This window comes from Pipra filicauda, unplaced genomic scaffold (genome assembly GCF_003945595.2).
Source record: "Pipra filicauda isolate LSUMZ 115617 unplaced genomic scaffold, ASM394559v2 scaffold69_size3009148_pilon, whole genome shotgun sequence".
Classification (NCBI taxonomy): domain Eukaryota; kingdom Metazoa; phylum Chordata; class Aves; order Passeriformes; family Pipridae; genus Pipra; species Pipra filicauda.
In genome coordinates, this window is record NW_024104864.1 from 2,429,911 (window position 1) to 2,449,319 (window position 19,409).

The 19,409-nt window shown below is 41.9% G+C and overlaps 1 protein-coding gene across 1 annotated transcript in view; it reads right to left on the reverse strand.

The window, feature by feature from the left end:
* Positions 1–17,380, reverse strand: part of MAN1A2 (mannosidase alpha class 1A member 2) — a 134,333-nt gene extending 116,953 nt beyond the window's left edge. The window contains exon 1 of the mRNA XM_027730364.2: positions 16,612–17,380. Within this exon, the coding sequence (XP_027586165.1) occupies positions 16,612–16,919 (308 nt within the window). The 5' untranslated portion in view covers positions 16,920–17,380. The remainder of the gene's footprint in view (positions 1–16,611) is intronic.
* Positions 17,381–19,409: the final 2,029 nt, after the last annotated feature.

Here is a 19,409-nt window from a genome sequence, read left to right on the forward strand (position 1 = left end):
ACATTCTTTTTTCAGGGCTTTAGTGGCCCTACAGAAGCAAGCTCACTTACTCCTTATGCTGGTACTCAGGAGACCGGGCAACAAGCCATTCAGCCAGTGGTGAGTTGAGCCAGCTGAAAAATTATGGATCATTTCAGACCAAATCAGGTCTCCTAACTGGCTGACTGCCCAAACACTGATGCTGGGGCAAGGATATAGGCAAGATTAAATGGCTGGGGGCACCACAGAACGGGACATGAGTTTCAAGTATTACAGACCTGCATGTTCAGGGATGTTAAAGTCCAAGTTATAAGATGCGTGTTTTCTGCATACAAATTCACACAGCCATTAACCACAACCATTCCCTGCTATCACCTCTATCCCCACACTCAGCCATATGGTTTCCTCTTCTCTAGTTTACCCCATTGATACCACTTCTTCCATCAGCAAGTCAGTCCCTACAATGCTAAATTTTATTTATGCCTGAGTATCACCTTCCTCCAAATGTCTCCTTTCTCTGATTAGTATCTCATTCAGCCAATGTCCACCTCTTCTTATGCCTCAGACAACACTCATCTCTTTCTACTTAGGGACAAAGGGGAGGAAACCAAAAGGCACCATTTCACAGTCATCCTATCCTCTTGTAGTTTGCTCCATGTGCAGTTTCCATCTCGGGCTCCCAGGAAAAGAAATTGCTGCTCCTCACTACCACCAAGTCCCCCTGCTAGCCCTGGCTCAATTTTCCCCTCCCCTCCAGGCTCCTGTTCCTAATCACATACTTTTCTTTCTTCCCCCCCGCCCCATGCTGGAAAAATGAAAACTATATTGACTGAAGCAATGTCTTCTTCCTGATGTCTGTGTTCAAAAGGGGTACCACAGTTAGTATGATAGTTCCCTCTTTTTACAACCAGAATCCTCTAGGCAGCCTGATCTTCAGCAGAAAACACCAATACTCTCACCAACAGAAGAAAAACAGCTGGAGAACATAAGCAATTTAAAGCAATAGCCATGACATTAGTATGGTCTTAGTCTAAAAATTCTCAATTGTTCAAATACAAAATAAGTTGCCAGCAAAAAAAAAAAAAAAAAAAAAAAAAATCCAACACATAAAGAGAGTGGTTGTTACAAAGTAAAAGTAGCAGTAGCATATAATGCAGACTCAGAGATGGCAAACTTTCAGGTAAGCAGATGGTACTAGACTTCTCTGCACAGGAAACCCTCTGGCAGGTCCTACATAGTTCTAAGGAAGTGACTACCCTCACACAGATGTTCTGTCGACACAAAGTGCCACATTTCCATAATGCTATTTTAATCACCCAGCCAAAGTTGCCTTGCACATCCCAGAAGCAACACTGCTTTAAATATTGGATTGGAAATTCACACATACTGCTCAGATTCATCTTCCTCCTCCACCTATAATTGTTACCATATGGCTAACATGGTAAGTTGATACCTGTCTATCATTGTGTTCAAAATCAGAAGACTAGTCGCCATGCATGGCACCATAAGCCATGCACTGCAATGTTGTAGGGAGAGCTTGAAGACAAAGTGGAAAATCCTGGAATCTACTCTAGGGAAGTGATTCCATTATAGGAATCAACACTATTAGGGGCGTGCAGCTCAGTCCAAACACAGCAATTTCCCTTTACTTCTTCCTCTTGACACCAAGACACAGCTATGCACAACCCTTCTGGCTATTACAGCATCAGTGCTACTCCACTCGCCTTGCTGTGGCACAGCAGCAGCACTGGATTTGTCTGAAAGACACAGATCAGCTCATCACAGTGCAGGACTGGCAGGATCACTTCCTTCCCTCTATGAGGCAACACTTTAAAATGTAGTCCTGCTTACAGACATTGGATGAATTATGGGGCAATGACAGCAAAAAAGAAAAAAAAAAAAGAGATTGTACTCAGTCTCAGAATATCAATAGCTTCCAGAAGATATTTAGACACACGTCGTGAGAAAAGGCCCGGACAGGACAGGACCTGCAGACCATGTTCTGTTGTTAAACACAGTCATTGTTGTTTTGGGGAAGGAGGGATAGGGGAGGGGAGGTATATCTATATATACAGAGAACATATACTGTGACTCAAGAGAATTTCATATAGAATGATACAGACTGCAGAGTGGATATACTTAACAGTAATATTGGATTAATTAAAACAGAAATATAAGTCCTTCTCCCATGCAGCACCGCTGGGACTACTTAGAGGGAAAGAACAGCAAGGTTTTATACCTCTCTACTTAGCAAATCAGCCAAAACAGTAACTAAAGATAGAGCAACAAAATACCTGCAAATCATGACATACAGTCTAATCTGCACTGCTCCACAGAGCAAAACTGTATCTCATTACTCCCAAAGTTCTTTAATCTTGTCAGTAAAGCAGAGGATAAGAGACAACTGTGTGACAAATTATTTAGCCTTCTAGGTGCTTTTAATAAGTTTCCACATTAAAATAATCCACACTGCTAATGAAATACACAATTGTGATTCAAGAGACAGATAACTGGGTGTTGAGTTTTTTCCTTTTCGAAAAGGCCAGAAATGCAAGAGAGGATCAGTAACTCCTCATCTGAAAAAATATAACAATGGAAGGTTCACACTACTCAGTACATCTACGAATACGGAAAGCAGGTTTTTGCACATCTGACAAGAATACAGCACCTATCACAGAATCACAAAAAGTTTGAGGTGGAAAGGGAACTCTGGAGGTCATCCAGTCCAACTCCCATATTCAGGCAGAGTCACCTAGAACTGATTGTCCAGGACCATGTCCAGATAGCTTCTGAATATCTTCAAGGATATAGATATCGTTGCCATAAATTATGCAGTGGAGTTTGCTCATTTGCTCCACTCCACGAGCAAACTGCATAGAATATGAATGATAAGCTTCACTCTGCAAAAGACATCTTCCCAATTGAAACATCTTCCCAACTGAGTAAACAATATTGCTGACAGCAAAATCCAGCACAAAGTCTAAGGAATGACTGACCCATAAACAAGGCAAGGATGTCAGCATCATGATGGTAAACATAACAGAATACAAAAAAAGTATGACAGAGGAAATTGTGATGCGTAAACTACTCTTACACATTACAAATAATTCATCCAAAGATGATTTGGCTTTCTTTGGGAATTGCTAAGCAAATCTTTTTTCATATATATCTGCTATAAAAAAATATTGTCAGGATACAAGAAACAAAATACAGCAAATGTCTCAGTAGTATGTACATCTAGAATTATCATGGATATTTTTCATAAACCTACGATAACATTAACAGATTAAGCTAATGCAATGAAATGTTGATTAAAAGCTATTTTCAGTATCAGTTAAATATCAACGTTTTACAGGCTACACATACAGACTTTAGCTGTATGCAACAACAGATGAGCTGGACACAAACTGCTCTTGACATGACCGAGACAGAAAATACACAGAAGTACTGTAGCTAAGAACATGAATCCAAAACAAGGAGAGAGATGGGGATATAAAATGTCTCAGCAATTTGGTCTTTGAATTGTCTTCATCAATAGAATTTCAAGTTTTTCAGAGAGCTTTATAAACAGTACATAGTACACACGTCTCTTCCTCTATTAATTTGTGTAATATAATCATACATGCATCCAGCATGTAAAGTCTAATTTCTTCCTTCACCACCACCATATACAACTTCCTAAATTCCCAGCAACAAAATGCAGCTCATGGATAGATGTAGTTAAATGTTTGATTCCTCAAAGATTAAAATAAAATCTGTTTCATTAGCTCAAACTATTATGGCAACTTTCTTACCTCTTTCATGAAAAACAGATCATTTCACTAACAAATGGTATCCACGCTATATGTACTATATAACAGTACATAACTAAGAGATGACTCAAACAGGATAACACCATTGATTTGACTAATGAAAACTCTGGAACTAGAAAACAACTCGCAACTCTTTCCTTCATTTCACTGGCTGTAGGCAACAGTCATGTTTATTTTGAGTTCAGACCTAATAGCTTCAAACATACTGGTCCAGAGTAAACAAGCGTATGGTCCCAAGATGACCAAATCATGAGATTCAACTCTTTTACAACTCAAAATCCAGTGTGAGCTTGGGCTGAGCTCCAAAAATAAACTGGAACCTTATGAGAGGATACTCTCACAGCTATAAGCTACCAAAGGTAAGAAACAGAATGTAATTGATGAGATACTAACTTAATCCAAGAGAAAAATATTGACTCCAAAAGGCATAAAAGCTGAAGAAAAAGTGGAGTTGGAATATGTTGACTCAGCCAGATCAAGAATCAACCCACTCCAAGATCAAAGGAGGCTGATATTTTCCTACCTTATACCTTCCAGGTCAGCAGAGACTCACTGAGCTGGTAAGCACATTAATCCACAGTAAATAGCCTAACTGGTGAGGCTCTCTGCATGAGCCAGTAAATAACTGCTGTGTATCCCCTGTCTGAAGAACCTCTGTGCATGGCAGAAGATGCCAAACGCTCACCCATGGCAATTTTAAAGACAGATTCTATTTCTGAAGATTAATGCTGTGGTAAAAGGTCATGTCCTTGCAGCCACTGTCACGCATGGAAGTTAGTATTAGCTGGAAGTTCTTTCCAACCCTAAAGTAAAGGTGCTGCAAAATTATGCACTCAGACTAGAAAATGGAAGCTTAATTCCCTCCCCTATAAATATTATGTCACCTTCAGTCATTATCATTCTGGATTCCAGAAAAAACAAATAACACAAAACATGGTATTTAAACTGGTTGTCAAAGCCAAATGTAGCTTCCTTTCTTGAGGATTTCTTCAGTTTTATGGAGGCTTTTATTCATTCTTTCTTCTGAGCGGCTACAGTTCAGTCATTATTAATGGGTTAAAAGAAGAAAAGGCATTATTAGCCATCCATCACCACAACATGTTTCAATACCACACGAAGCCTTTGTGGGAGAAAGGCTGGGGCAAAGGCTATTCGTGATCTGAAAACCAGCATGGCATAAAGGAATATAAGAAAAATTTCTGGGTTAGACTACAATCCAACGTCTACCCTTTCCTCCCCTCGCAGCTTTCCCATCTCCACATAGCACAGAAGTTGGTGATGCTGTTTTAGAAGTCTTGGACTATAGAACCATTGGATAGCACTTGCCACCTTCACTGCCCTGTTTCCTTTTAATTGTTGAGCACTGAACTGAAAACAGCAGGGTCAAATTGCTAAAAATAAGTGAACAATTCTATACAAAGAAGAGGTAGAGCAGAAACTGAAAATAAAATACAAATCCAAAAACCATCTGCCACAAATGTTTTTTAACAGTTTGATGTAAATACAAGCCTTTCTAAATCTCAAAAGGCATTCTATTTTAAGCACTATTGAATACACTTGAAAGCTGGTAAGAACAAGGTTATGGCTGATGCAGTTTAAGGGAATTTTTCAAGACAGCTTGGAAGAATTCTACTCACAGTCTGTACAGGTTCCAGAATTTCTTCTCCTTAACAGAAGTCAGATAAAAAAATGAATTTTTTAAGTATCATATTTTAGGAGTAATTTAATTTTTTATGCCTCTACATATTTTCTAATTACTAAAACACTAGACAGTATTACATAGCTTGTTTTTTTTTTTCCTAAAAATTCCATACTATGAATCCATGAAAGTTCAAAAGCAACTTGCTAGAGAACCATAGAAAAGCAAGGAATTACAACTTACTCAAAAGTTACACACACCACTTTGGAGTTTGGGCTAGTTGCTAGTTTGTCTACCTGTTAATGTATGAAAGGAAGCTCCATGGATGCTTCCTTGGGTTTTTTTAGCTTTTGAACTCAAAAGGCACTTAACTTTTTCTAGGATCACCACCAACAAATTCTAGAGAATAAAAAATTTTGAATAAAATGAAATATCGGAATGGGTTAAACCATCTTGTGATGGGGATTGATCAGGTGGCTTGTGTCAGCATCTAAACCTTCCAGCCCGAGCAAACGTGGCATTTTCTTTGCACTGCCTCAAGTTTCTCCTGCAAGTGCTCCTGCAGGTTACATTGCCACTTGAAACGTCACATATTTCATTGAGCACAATGATTCAGGCACCTTGCCAAATTGACATGAATATGTCAAGCCTCATTTTTCTTTGTAACAGCAGTAGATTGGATGATCTAGTCCCACCATAGTGTGACGGCCAGATGCTATTCTGAGAAAATTATGACTAAAAAGGGGAGACGGGGTGTCAAGCGAATGACTGAGCATAACCACAACAGCACACCCATCGGAATAAAATTAGTACTCAAGTGACTTATAGAAACCAAAATAAACATATCAAAAGAAAACAGAGCAAAGCAAGGAACCTGGGGGTCACATGGAGCAATGATAAAAATTCTGTTGTTTCACCAACACACTCAAGAACAAAGTCACCATTAGGCACTCACTTTGAGTGAATAAACTGTCTACCATTGCCAACTTTGGCCAACAAGCAGCAATCAAATGCTGCAATGCCAACACAGGGTTGAGTAGAAGTCTGTCAGAAAGATTCCAGGTTCTCTTCCATCACTGGTTTCTGCCATTGTTTTTCACATAAATACCAAGAATGGTGGGGTGATGAGAGGGTTTATTGTTTGGTTTGGGGTGGGGATTTGGGTGGATTTTGGTGTTGTTTTTACAAGAGAGCTTCCTTTGGTTACCAGTACAACTTTGAATTATTCCCAATCATCATGTTCACTAATATTATTTCAAGAAAATGCTGAACCAAGTTCATAAAGAAGTTACTTATAAAAACTTCCAGTAGAATATCGGTCACCTCATTAGTCATTGGTTTTAAAGTTTCACATTCAAGTATTTAAGTGATAGCAGTGACAATTGATTATCCACTTCACCAAGCAGTTTATAGATATCACATATACAGATAATATATCTGTATACGTGATATCTCTAGTATCCTTCCATGGGTATCAAACTCCCAAAATGAGAAAGTTCCCAGACATGACATAAAACTGAAAAAATTCTTAGTCATTAGGGTGACAGTTACTGAAGAGCAGTTAAGGTCCATCCTCTGGCATGTGAAATAGTAACTCATTTCACATAGAAATAGGTGTAACATTCAAATTCTATTAACTTTTCACTGCACTGATCTCGACCAGTTTAACAAGTATAACAATCAGCAGATCCAACTTAACTGTTTTTAAGTACCTAAATCAGTATTTTTAACAGTTCAGAGTAACAACCAGTTAAAATAATGTGCAAGACAGTGATAAAACTAAAGTTAATTTTTTTTAATTGTTAGCATTGTTTCTCATTTGTTTTAATTTTTATGTATTTATTGGAAAAGAGCTGTTTCAGAGACCCATTAATATTTCAATTGCCACGGATTCTACTATCTGTAGAAAATTTGAAAATCTGAATTTCTTGAATACCCTTTATAAAATCAGAGCTCCATGAAACAGAAGAGCCCACTTAACTCTCTGCAGTCATGTCTTCTCCAGAACACTGTGCATTGCAATTCAGAATTCACTACATACAGTACTTAAAAACTTGGAGAACATTTTCAACTCAAACAGAAGCCAGTGACAGCAGAACAGATGCCTTTAGGAAACTAAGAATGTGTGATTATAGCACTGCTTGCATCATCTGCAATTATTAAGTTTAGAATTAAATAGTCATCACTGTTTCCAAGATAAACCTGATTAAGAGATTTAAAAGGTCACCAGAAACACAGTTCTTAGTCAAACTAGTTCACACTATCATTTTTTCAGGACAGAATTCTTTCTTTCTTTGGAAACAAAAAAAAAGGGGGGGAGGAGAGGAATATTGTATCTTAACAAGGAAAATAACTTCCCTCTTCTCTAAGCATCCTTCCCTCTACTTTTGCCATCTCAAACAAGCCAAGAGAGTGGCAGGTGTTTTTCAAGTTCTATTTTTAAAGCATAGAGCAAATTTCATGTCACAAAAGTAATAAAAACAAACAGGAAGTTTGTGGTCCAGAAAGTCAGCTCTGGATTACGATTTTCTAAATATACTACAGAAAGGATGAAAGTATTCTGGAGCGAAAGCAGATCCCACAACTTGCATTGGAAAAACAGCAAATAGCACTCAAAATGCAACACGTTTATAAAGATAGCAACATATCCAGAAAAATCTGCTGAGGGAACAGCACATGCTGCAAGCTATTCTTACTAGCCAACAAACCTAAACCAAGTGTAGAACCCAGTATATTCAGCACAAGTTTATTTATCCAGCAGGATATTCAAAGCAAGAATACAGCAGATGTGATCCTCCCCTTCCCACTGAAGGATTTAAGGGATATACCAATCCCACAGACGGTATGTTTTTCTTACCCTTAGTGATCACATTCAGTTTGATCCAATAAAAAGTCAATTGGATTAGTCTGATTTACCACTGATGGTCACCTGCTCATAAATGGCCTGACTGTACACTTCAGACATTAAAACATGTCAGCAGGTCACAGAGAGATATGATAGCAAATTACTGAGAGGGAGAAACTACTTATGCAGCCTGTCCGTGAAAGCTCCAAATGCCTTGCTGGACTGCAAACAGTGCTAAAACTCAGCTGAGATGAACACCATCTTGCAAAAGTCTTCCAACTGCCTACTAGCATATAAAAAGCTGGAGCACATCTTCTATGAAGACAGGCTGAGAGTAGGGGTTGTTCAGTCTGGAGAAAGCTCTGTGGAAACCTTCTAGCAGCCTTCAAGTACCTAAAGGGGACCTACAAGAAAGCTGGAGAGAGAGATTTTTTACAAAGGCATGTAGTGATGGGACAAGGAAGAATGGCCTTAAACTGAAGAGGTTTATATTAGATGTTAGGAAGAAATTCTTTACTGTGAGGGTGTGAGGCACAGGTTGCCCAGAGCAGCTGTGGACTCGCCATCCCTGAAAGTGTTCAAGGCCAAGTTGGACGGGGTTTTAAGGAACCTGGTCTAGTAGAAGATGTCCTTGCTCATGGCAGTGGGGTTGGAGCTAGATGATCTTTAAGGTTCCTTTGAACCCAAACCATTCTAGGATTCTGTGAAAACTGACATTTCTGCATCCTGGTGTTAACAGAGTTATCTCATTTAAGAGTTCCTAGAGCTTTATATAGCAAGAAAATACTTTCATCACATGCACTCCCTTAAAGCTGTAATTTTGCTCATGCCATACTGATCAGATTACATAATGTTAAGCCAAGTGAGAACCTCAAACTTGCTCTCTCAAATAGAATCATGGAAAATAGCTAGCTGTCCACTGTAAGCCACAATGGCAGTAACTGCAAGGAGCTGGGAAAGCATTTTAAAATCCTCTGGTGGTTTAAGAGATGACTAGCAAGTAATAGAGCACATAAAACATTAATGAAACTAATGCTCAATACCACATGGAAGGTAATCCTCTTCATCAGTGTGCATCATAAGAGTATTTAAAATAAAAAAAAGCAGCAAGAGAGAATCGCAAATATGATTCAACATTTGGGCAAATAAGTCCTCTAAGAAGAAGAACTAACACAGTCCTGTAGTTCAAACACCAATAGCCTTCCGCTTTCTGTCTCAATGTTTCCTACCACCTCAGTAACACACCTCATTGCTACTGCTATCCCATAAAATCCAGCTCTTCCCTGCCACAGCATTAATCTCCAACCACCCCTCTCCAGCAATCAGTGAAGAACAGAGGACAAGTGCTGTGGCTGGTTCAGAGTTACACTTGTGCAGACTGACTAACACAGACCAAGTATCACAAATGACTCTTGGGCTCACAGCTGTGATCCTTCCTTTAGCACTTATTTCAACAGGTCACCCTTTGCTGCTGAGAGATCCTACAGGGAAGAATGAGGAATACAGAACAGCAAAGGGTCAGTAAGAGCTACAGGTAAACACACAGCATGTCCACAAACTTTGTTTGCTCTGGCAACAAGGCCAAAAAGACCTTTAAAAAGCAATGTCTAGCTGACATAATAATATTATAGGCTATTTATTAACCTATCTTCTAAGCTTTTTTTTTTTTAATTTTAGAAACACCAGTGTACCTGGTTGGGTACTCAAAAAAACAAGAATGGAAGTTACCAGGGAAATTATCTCCCTTATTATTTAGTATTCGAAGATCTCAAACAATAACACAGAATCTCCAGATCTTAGAGTGAATGGATGAAGTTACATAATTTCCTCCGTACCGGACACTAGGTCAGACAACAAAGACAAAAGGAATCAAAATCCCACAAATTTTATGAGCAAACCTATGACAAGAACCTAGCAATCACCAAAACTTTTCCCAACATTCCTCCCCCCATGAATGAATGTATTCACTCTCAATACAATAAAATAATAAAGCAAAATCTATGTGTTGAATTTGAAGACAAATATCCTAGGTCATATTGAGCAAACAGGACATTTGAAGCCCTCAGACTTTTTATTTCAAGGTTTGAGGCAGCAGGAAAAAAGATACTTATTTTTTCCCTTTCTTGCCCTTACAGGCTTGTTGGCCTGTTGAACACTCCTCTCTCCACAAACAGCTAACTTGCAAGAGAACTCTAAATTTCAGTAATAAAGAGATAATCTTATTACTGAATTAAGACAGATGATAGCACTCACTTGAGCCTGCATCTGAAAATGAAGGGAAAAGAACAAATCCCACAAGCTATACCCAAACAGGTGTCCCCGAGTTCCCACTTTGTTAGCTGGAATAACTACTCTGAGGAACAGCTGCCTACCCAAGAGACCAGTCTCTTCTCAACATTGACAGCTGCAATAATGGAAGTGCAGAATGGTAGAATAAAAGCATTGACCATGTTTTTTAATTTTATGGGCTTTCTAGGGATGGACATAAGAAGAAAATAAAGGTATTACAAAATTTCTCCTCTTTGCCCATATTCAGTCCCAGTTCAGTTGTTATGAAAACATGTGCACATACCACACGTGTATGAAAAACTAATTACAAGTTTGGTGACGTTTGTTGTAAGGAAGCAAAACCCCATAACTCAGAACTAGCTGAGTAGGATCGAGATATTTGTATTTACTACAGGAAACTGAGAGGATCAAACAATGGGAGAACTCTTGTAGTGCAATATGCCCACAACTAGCCATGCTGCTTACTATTGCCTCCATTGCTACCATAATCAAGCAACCCACATTTATGCTAAAGTTCTTTTGAGATTTTAATCTACAAAACTACGAATGAACCAAATTGCTACTGCCTCCCACCCACTAGCTGGCGTAAGTCCAGCTAGCAGGCTTCCTGCAGTTTTCCCACGCCTGATTGTTTTCCAGCATGCAGACAAAGTATAGATCATGCAGAAAACCAACAAGTTAAAACTTTTTTTTTTTTAACTGAAAAGGGTAAGAACTGGAGAACACCAGCTCTTGACTCCCCTCTTTCATAATAGAGGAAATACTTTGACAAACTGGAGTACAGTAAAATAACATGAAGAAAGCAGTGCTCTACACATGCTCTACTCTGTTCAGCAGATGGGGGAGAGGAAGGAGGACATCTAGACAGATGGTCTAGAATTTGCATTTTGTAATTCAAAATTGAAAGCACTTCTCAGCCTACAACATAATGCGTTAATTCCAGTAGAACCTCAGAAATAATACAAGAGGGCACCTCTCCCACTGCCCAGTGCAACTTCAGGACAAATCAAAATTGAGTTTAAGGGTATAAAGTGGGCACTCCAGAAGAAATCAAACTCCCATAAATCTTCAAGTACCAGCATCATCTCTCAAGTCCCTTCTCAAAATGGAGTCCAGAATGAAGAATTATATTTGTCTACTAAAAACTCCAGCTGAGAAAAGTCTCCCAATAAAGAGGGTCAGTGCTCTTGCAGTAGTTTCAACAGTTGAAGACTGGCACCAGTCAGTTATGCCTACTTTGCCCTAGACATACAAGATATTTCTGACCCCTGAATTGGAACCTACTACTTGAGCTCCAGAGATGTAACCATGAGGACCCGTATCTCCTGTGTGTTGCACCCTAGAAAATCCTTGCTTCTAGATCAAGCATCTCAGCCTAAACTCAGTGCCCAAACTTGAAAGAGACTGTGGGGAGTCTGCAATGAAAAACTGAATGGAGTAGGAGTTGGGGTGCAAACACCACAGCAGCTCCTGATGTTTCAGGGGAAAAAACAGGCTCACTGAATCACAACAGCAAATACTGTTAATTACACTAATGAGCTGTGCCTAGAGTAAAGTTGGGAAAGGAAGAGCAAAGAGCGTTAGGTACTTTTATGACAGAACACACTGATCCCAGTAATAGAGATTAAATTATCTCCTCTGCCCACTTTTAGTATGGCTAATTAAGTCATACAGATAAGATAAAGGGATTCAAAAGAAGTATGTTAAGCTTTTCCTGCTTCTTTTTAAAAAATGCAGAATTTAAAAGAAAAAATTAAGACTGAAAGCTCCTCAGAATAATTTTTGTTATTTTCACCTCCTATGAGTTGACACAGGAGCTGCTACTGCCATAGAGACAACCACATATGGAGCAACAGAAGAAAGAGCACTTTCAGACTATTGCCATACAGTTGCTGACTCTCAACTGGTCATGTCAGACTGCTGAGCTTATATCTTTGCATCACATGGAAATCAATATTCCTTAGCTTTCCAGAAACAAAGTTGAAAGCATGATTTAAACTGATCTATACCTACTCACTCACAGAGGGTAAGGTAGTTGAGGTGGTCACTTCTATTAACAGCTCCTGCTATCAACCTGATGACGTGAGGGTTGGTGTTTTGTTTTTGTTTTTTAAGCACAGACAGAAAGTATGACTTCAGCAATACACAGGAATTTAGCAGCTGAAGATACAGCTTTGCAAATTCTGAAGGACTTAACTGTTGGTACAATAGTAGTCCAATTGCTGTTACAAAGTAGCTTTGTTGCTTTGAGCTCCTGAAGTTACATTATTCGTTGCCTCTAAGATTAATGCACTTTTACCACAGAAATGATCTTAGCTTTTGTAAAGTAATACAAAGAGCAGCTGCTTGACACATCATTAAATAAACAAGTTCCCTCCATTTTTATATTGCAGATAATCCTGTTTTCAAAAAATCTGAGAAATCAAGGAGATTACAGGGCATCTGCATTCTCACTCATTTACATTAGATGCCAAGAAGCCATAAGAATGTTTTGATTTGGTTCCTGAGCTATCTTTTAGGCCTAGTATGGAAGAATAAAATACCTAAGATATCTGAAAAGTAACTGGGTAGTAAGAAACCCCTTAAGTATTTTTGTGTGGTAGGAGATGCAGAAGTGACAGTTATCTAAAGCTGTGTAACAAATTTTGAGTGACACTCAAGTTAGTTTGGCAAGATGTATCTTTAAAACCATGCAGCTCTCATTCCAGAATCTCTGCAATATCCTATTTGAAATGGAGAGAAATTCATCTTCAGGAAATTAAATTTATTTTTTAAAAGTGTGTGTACGCACATATCTTCCTAAGTCCTGGACTAGTCTTTTCCACTCTCCCTCCCCTCAGAGGCAAAATTTTGTGGTACATCTTTCCAACATTACTAACTCATTCCCCATGCACTATGCTGCAAGTGCACATGAAGAGTTTACCGATGAAACGAGCAGCTGAAAATGATCATCACCTTGCAATACAGCCCTCCCATTTCCCAAAATATAAATTGCAGTTTAACTCCAGATTTTAACTATCTCGTTACATGAAATGTCTTTTTCTTTGGATGATAGGCAAGGACACTGTAATTCTTGAATAAATATTTAAGAACATCAGGAAGGGAGCAGGGTTCCCCCCCGCCTCCTGCCTTTTTCTGCCTGGAAGGGAAAACAAAAAAAGGGACGGGAGCAGTAAGGAAAACAGTTTAATGGAAGATGTAAAGTTAATGTCAGCAAGGGGTAACCACTGTAACAATAATAATAAAAGCACTCAAGAATGTCAAGGGTGCCCAAGGGACAAGGTGGGAAAGCAATGCAAGGAATACAGAAAAGGTCCTGTGGGAACAATTGTTTGTACACCCAACACTAAAGCATAGCTGCACGACAACTTTCTACCTACAGCATTGCTATATTTTGCTAGAAGACAGAAACAAAATTATTTTCCAACAGCCTACAAAGCTAAAAATTTGAGTACGGCAAAATGTGCATTAAATTATTATAGCCTATATACCAAGGGAGCAGCATTTTAATATGAGCACTTTATCATTTGATAGAGGTCAATACTAGCATTCACAGAAGAAACACTTTTTTTAGTGACTAAATCAAAACACCTGTCATTTCATGATCAAGTGTATACTTCATATGAATGACCTTTGATCTGATTACCTAAGTCCCTCAATTTCTGGAAACACAACTTGTCAATCCATCCTCACACTGCACATCTTAGACTGCATCCTCCTTCGTACTCAGGGTAGGTTAATTTCTCTTGATCTTTTGTACCATAACTCCTCTGCACTACCCAAAAACCAACACTTACAGAGTTGACGCATGACTTTGCTCCTTGACAGCAGGTAGAACAAAATTTTCCATCCCAAACAGATATAACAAGTAATCTAGAACTCACCACCAAAGACCCTATACTTTCTCAAAATACCATCTATCAATGTCCCTGCAACCCAGGAGCAAGAACTCGATAATGAAAATGTGTTTTCCATTATGGAAAGCAGCCACCACATCAGCTCCAAGCTAGGAAATAGCTTGTTGATAAGACTGTATGGTAATCAGCCAAAGAAGTTGTTTTGAAAGTAAAGCACGTAACCTTGCTTCACAATGCATTTTGTGGCATTCACACAAGGGTCTTACAAGCAGGTTAAGCAGGCAGGCTTTTAAAGCAGTTAAGATATGCCTAGAGTAATCTAGTGGTTTGCAGAGCTAAAACAATAGGAACAATATCTATTCTTGCTTAAATAACAATTCAAAATGTGGCCATAAAAAAAAAAAAAAAAAAGAACATGACAGGGAAATTTTGAATGGAGGGCAGGGTACACACAGTTACAGCAATAGAGGAACAGTAGGAGAGGTGACTGATGACAGGATAACCACTTCGCTTAAGAACATATCCCAAACAACCAAAAATGCATTTAGTTCCAACAGTTTTAAGTTACTGCTTATCTACACATGACAGACAAAAACGTATGTACTTCATTACTAAAGCTGTGGCCTCAGTAATTACACTTCAAGAAGGAACCTGTAAAGGACCCACATGAAATATCACTATCAACTAACTCCTTTTTCTACAGCCCATCTACTGAGCAACACAAGGTACAACAGTCACAGCTGGAGTTTTGAAAATTCCTGAACTCTCTTTTTGTTTCATCTGTCCTATATTTTAGAAACTGATTTTGACTGAATGTGCAACAGGGAGCAGGGAAGCTAAGAAATAACATCACGAAAAAAAAAAACACACACAGCGAAACACGAGAACTTCAAAGGCATATTAGAGACTGTCTAAACTTATCCTTAATGCAACATTTAACCACATCAGCAATTAACATCATAGACAAAATAAATACTTGTTAAATATTAAGTATCCATGCCCTTTCAGATAGTGAGAAAGGGCTCATGTAAGTGGCCTAAGGTATCCGACAGCAAAGATGCCTTAAGGAAAAATACCACAGTATTCAGGTATTCTTTATAACTCATAACAGATTAATAAAAAGAGGTCAATTAAAACCTCTCCTTTTAATCTAGCACAAATAACCATTAAATAATACTTACGTAAAAAAGATACGTTTTAAACTGTTCTCAAAGGAACATTACCAACATAAGTAACCTTTCTTCAAATTTCACTGTATTACTAATTTGAGTATGGAAGAGCAGATCTTTTATCACCCATCATCATATTTTAGCACATGTTTGACAGTGAAGAGAGATCTGTCAGCCTCACTATGATCTAGGCACTAGGGCAGGATTTAAGCAATTAAAGTATGTTAGAAGTAAGCACACTGTATAACCATAATTTTAGGGGGTTTTTATCTCCATTTTGAACGCTTTACTTCACATGACCCAGCCTTGAGCATTTAGAGGCTTACACCACACAAAGCTTTAGGTGGCCCCCAAAAAGCTATCAACAGTATGACATTAAACCTTGATACTCTTATCTTATCTCCAAGTTCTTTACACTGGCAAATACAATTAAGGCAACTCAGCAACCGGCAACTTCAATTATCTGGAATAACATAATTACAAGTGAGTTTAAGGGCCAGAAAAAGGCAATTGTGCCATACGCACTAGTTCCGTGTCCTGCTCATCAGAGGCTGACAGCCTCTGGATCACAGCATGCAGTCTTTGTCAGATCAAAGTTCTTGCACACTATTCAGCAACAAGCAGCTGTTTTGAGTAAGCACATAATAGCTACAGAAGAGATGCAGCAGTTTTTCAGTCACTTACACTGTCTCCACAAACGCCATAACTTAACCCCCTTCTCTCCATGACTGATGCAGGGAATTGGCCAGGGTGAGAAAATAAATCAGTCACTGGAGGACAGCTCATATTTATCCTTCCAGCTCTCGCTCGCCAGAAGGCTAAATTCACACTGGGAAAGAAAACATGGAGCCACAGCTACATGTGGCAGCTGGAGGACACCAGGCTAGCGCTCAGAAGTTGATGCACGTTGGGAAGACACGAGGATGTCGGAGAGAGGAGGAACAGCAGTACGGGAAGGACCTATTTTAAGGGATCTCCCTCTCCCCAGTCCCGCTCCCTCGCCGGCGAGCAAGGTACCTACCTGTGCCGGTGCTCGTCGTGCCCCTGCCCGTGGATGAGGAAGCCGCCGAGGTTCTTGCCCCCTTTGCTGGTGTCCACGTGGGGAATGAGCACATCCTCCAAGCCCAGGTCAAAGCGCTTGTGCTTCGAGGAGTCGGGGAGGAAGAAGAACGCCCCGAAGCACAGGGTGATGAAGGCACTAAGAATAAGGAGCAGGATAAATTTTTCGGAGAGTCTCAAGGTAGCCCTGTGGTGCGGGAAGGCGGAGGCCCCCAGGTTGAGCGGGGGCAGCCTCCGCCCGGAGAGCGGCAGCAGGGCGGGAGTGGTCATCCTTGCGCTAGCGACCACCCGGCGGGGCACGGCTCATCCCCTCAGCCCCCGGGGAGGGCGGCCCCGGCCCGGCTCGGGGGCTGCGGGCGGCTGCACCATCCTCCACGCCGAGGGAAGGGAGGGCAGGGGGGAGGCCGGGCCGCCCCGACGGCCCCCGCGGGGGCTCGGGCCGAGGCGCGGCCGCCCCAGTACCTGAGCGCCTCCCTCCCTCCCTCCCTCCCTGGCCGCGGGGCCGGCCGGGCCCGAGCGGGCGACTCCGGTCAGCGGCACTGCCCGCGCTCCGCGACCGCGGGGCTGCGGGACGAGCGGCAGCGGGCGGTCGGGGGCCCGGCCTGGCACGCGGCGTCGCTTCGCCCGCGTCCCCTTGCCCGGGCCGGGCGGAGGCGCATCCCCTTGGCCGCGCCGGGGTCCCGCTGCGAAGACCGCCGGGAGCGGCCGCCGCGCCCGTCCCGCTCCGGACCCTCTGCCCGCCCCTCACTGCGCCTGCGCGGCGGCGGCGGGCGGCGCACGCGCGCGGGGCGTGGGCGGGGCCCCGGGAGAGGCGGGGTCGGGGAGGGGGAGGGGCCTCAGCGCGGCCCCCGCGGGATGCGGCGCCGGTACCGGAGCGCGTGGGGGGCGGGCGGAGACACCGCGGGGGGTCCCGGAAACACCGCCCGCACACGGAGCCGCGGGAGAGGGTCCAGTGGGGGCCACGGGGATGCTGGGGGGACTGGAGCGTCTCTCCTACGGGGAGAGACTGCAGGAGCCGGGGCTGTTTAATCCAGAGAAGACTCAGAGAGGATCTCATCAATGCATATAAATATCTCAAAGGCGGGTGCCACGGGGATGGTGCCAGACTCTTTTCAGTGGTGCCCAGCGACAGGACAAGGAATAATGGCCATAAACTAAAATGCAGGAAGTTTCACCTGAACATGAGGAAGAACTTCTTTACACTGAGGGTGGCAGAGCACTGGAACAGGCTGCCCAGGGAGATTGTGGAGTCTCCCTTTCTGGAGACATTCAAAACCCACCTGGATGTGTTCCTATGCTATTATTTGCATCTAGTAACCTGCTCTAGGTGACCCTGCCTTGGAAGGGGGGCTGGACTAGGTGATCTCCAGAGGTCCCTTCCAACCCTAAGGATGCTATGATTCTGTGATTTGCCCCAGCACAGGGCCTCATAGTCACCCTGGGCACCCTGCGAGACAAGGCCCTGAGTAGGAGTGACATTTTCTGTGGTACATCCTGAGGGAGCTGCAGAGACCTGAGGGGAGCACAGGTAAGACGGACTTGGAGGCGTCAGGCTTTGCACCCCAGGTGAGCTTGTTCTGGTTTACTTTAGGGGCTTAGCACACTGCCCAGGGCAGCTGTCCTGGGGCAGCCGAGGGTCCACCACAGATAGTCATAGAATCATAGAGTGGTTTCAGTTGGAAACGACCTTAAAGATCATCTATTTCTAACCCCTCTGCCATGGGCAGGGGCACCTTCCACTAGACTCCAGGTTGCTCCGAGTCCTATCCAGTCTGGCCTTGAACACTTCCAGGGTGTTCTCTCTCACAACTTCTCTGGCACAAAGAGTGCCAGGTCTCGTGGCTTCAACTCTTGGAGCCATCCTGCTCCCTGAGCCACTTCAAACCTAACCTGTGGGAATGTTCAGGCAGAAGTGTGTTGAGAAGGGATGCAGATAAAGTGACAGACAGAAAGCGTACCTGAATTGCCCTTTACAAATATTTAACGTAGCTGTTTTACTCTGGTCAGCCATGGTTTGCTGCCTGCATTCCCCCACAAGGCAGGGCTCCCCATTCAGTACAGGGTTTAATAAAAAAGCAAAAGGAAAAGTGAAGAAAAGGCATGGACAAGGTAACTGCAGGAACCAGATTCAGAGGAGTTCACATAACAAAAGCAGGTCCATAAGTTTGGGAGACAAGTTACACCTGAAGCTCTTTTCAAAGTAGGGTGTTTTCCACGTTTTAAAGATTTTACAACATCACTGGAGACTCGGGTACTCCCAGATTATGGAGAGCAGAGTGTGTTCAGCAAACCTGGCAGACAAGTCTGAATCACAGCCAAGGAAGCATAAAGGCAGGAGAGAGAACAGGTCAGTTGAACGTGCTGAAGTGAAGCTAGCTAGGCTGGAGAGGACTTCTGAGGTGTAAGGCAGCATCCCTATACTGGGGTAGGAGTGACAAGATGAGAACTGAACTGAAGCAGTAGGCAGCAGCTCCCAGCAGGAAACCTTCCTCCTCAGGAAGCTCCAGAAGGGTGAGGAATCCCATCTGCAGGTGTAAATACACAAACAAAGTGGGAGAGAAAGCCTTGAGGCATGTGTCCTGCAGGTAGACAGAGCAGGCACAGAGCCAAGAGTGGCTTCCACTACCCAAATGCTTCCAATGCCCATGAGTGTGGTGCCCTTGATCCCAGCCACAGCAGCTGCTGGTATCTGAGCAATGCAGACTTGATAACAGTAATACCAGGCATTTAGGTCTGGCTTATGCTTTCCTTTAAGTGTTT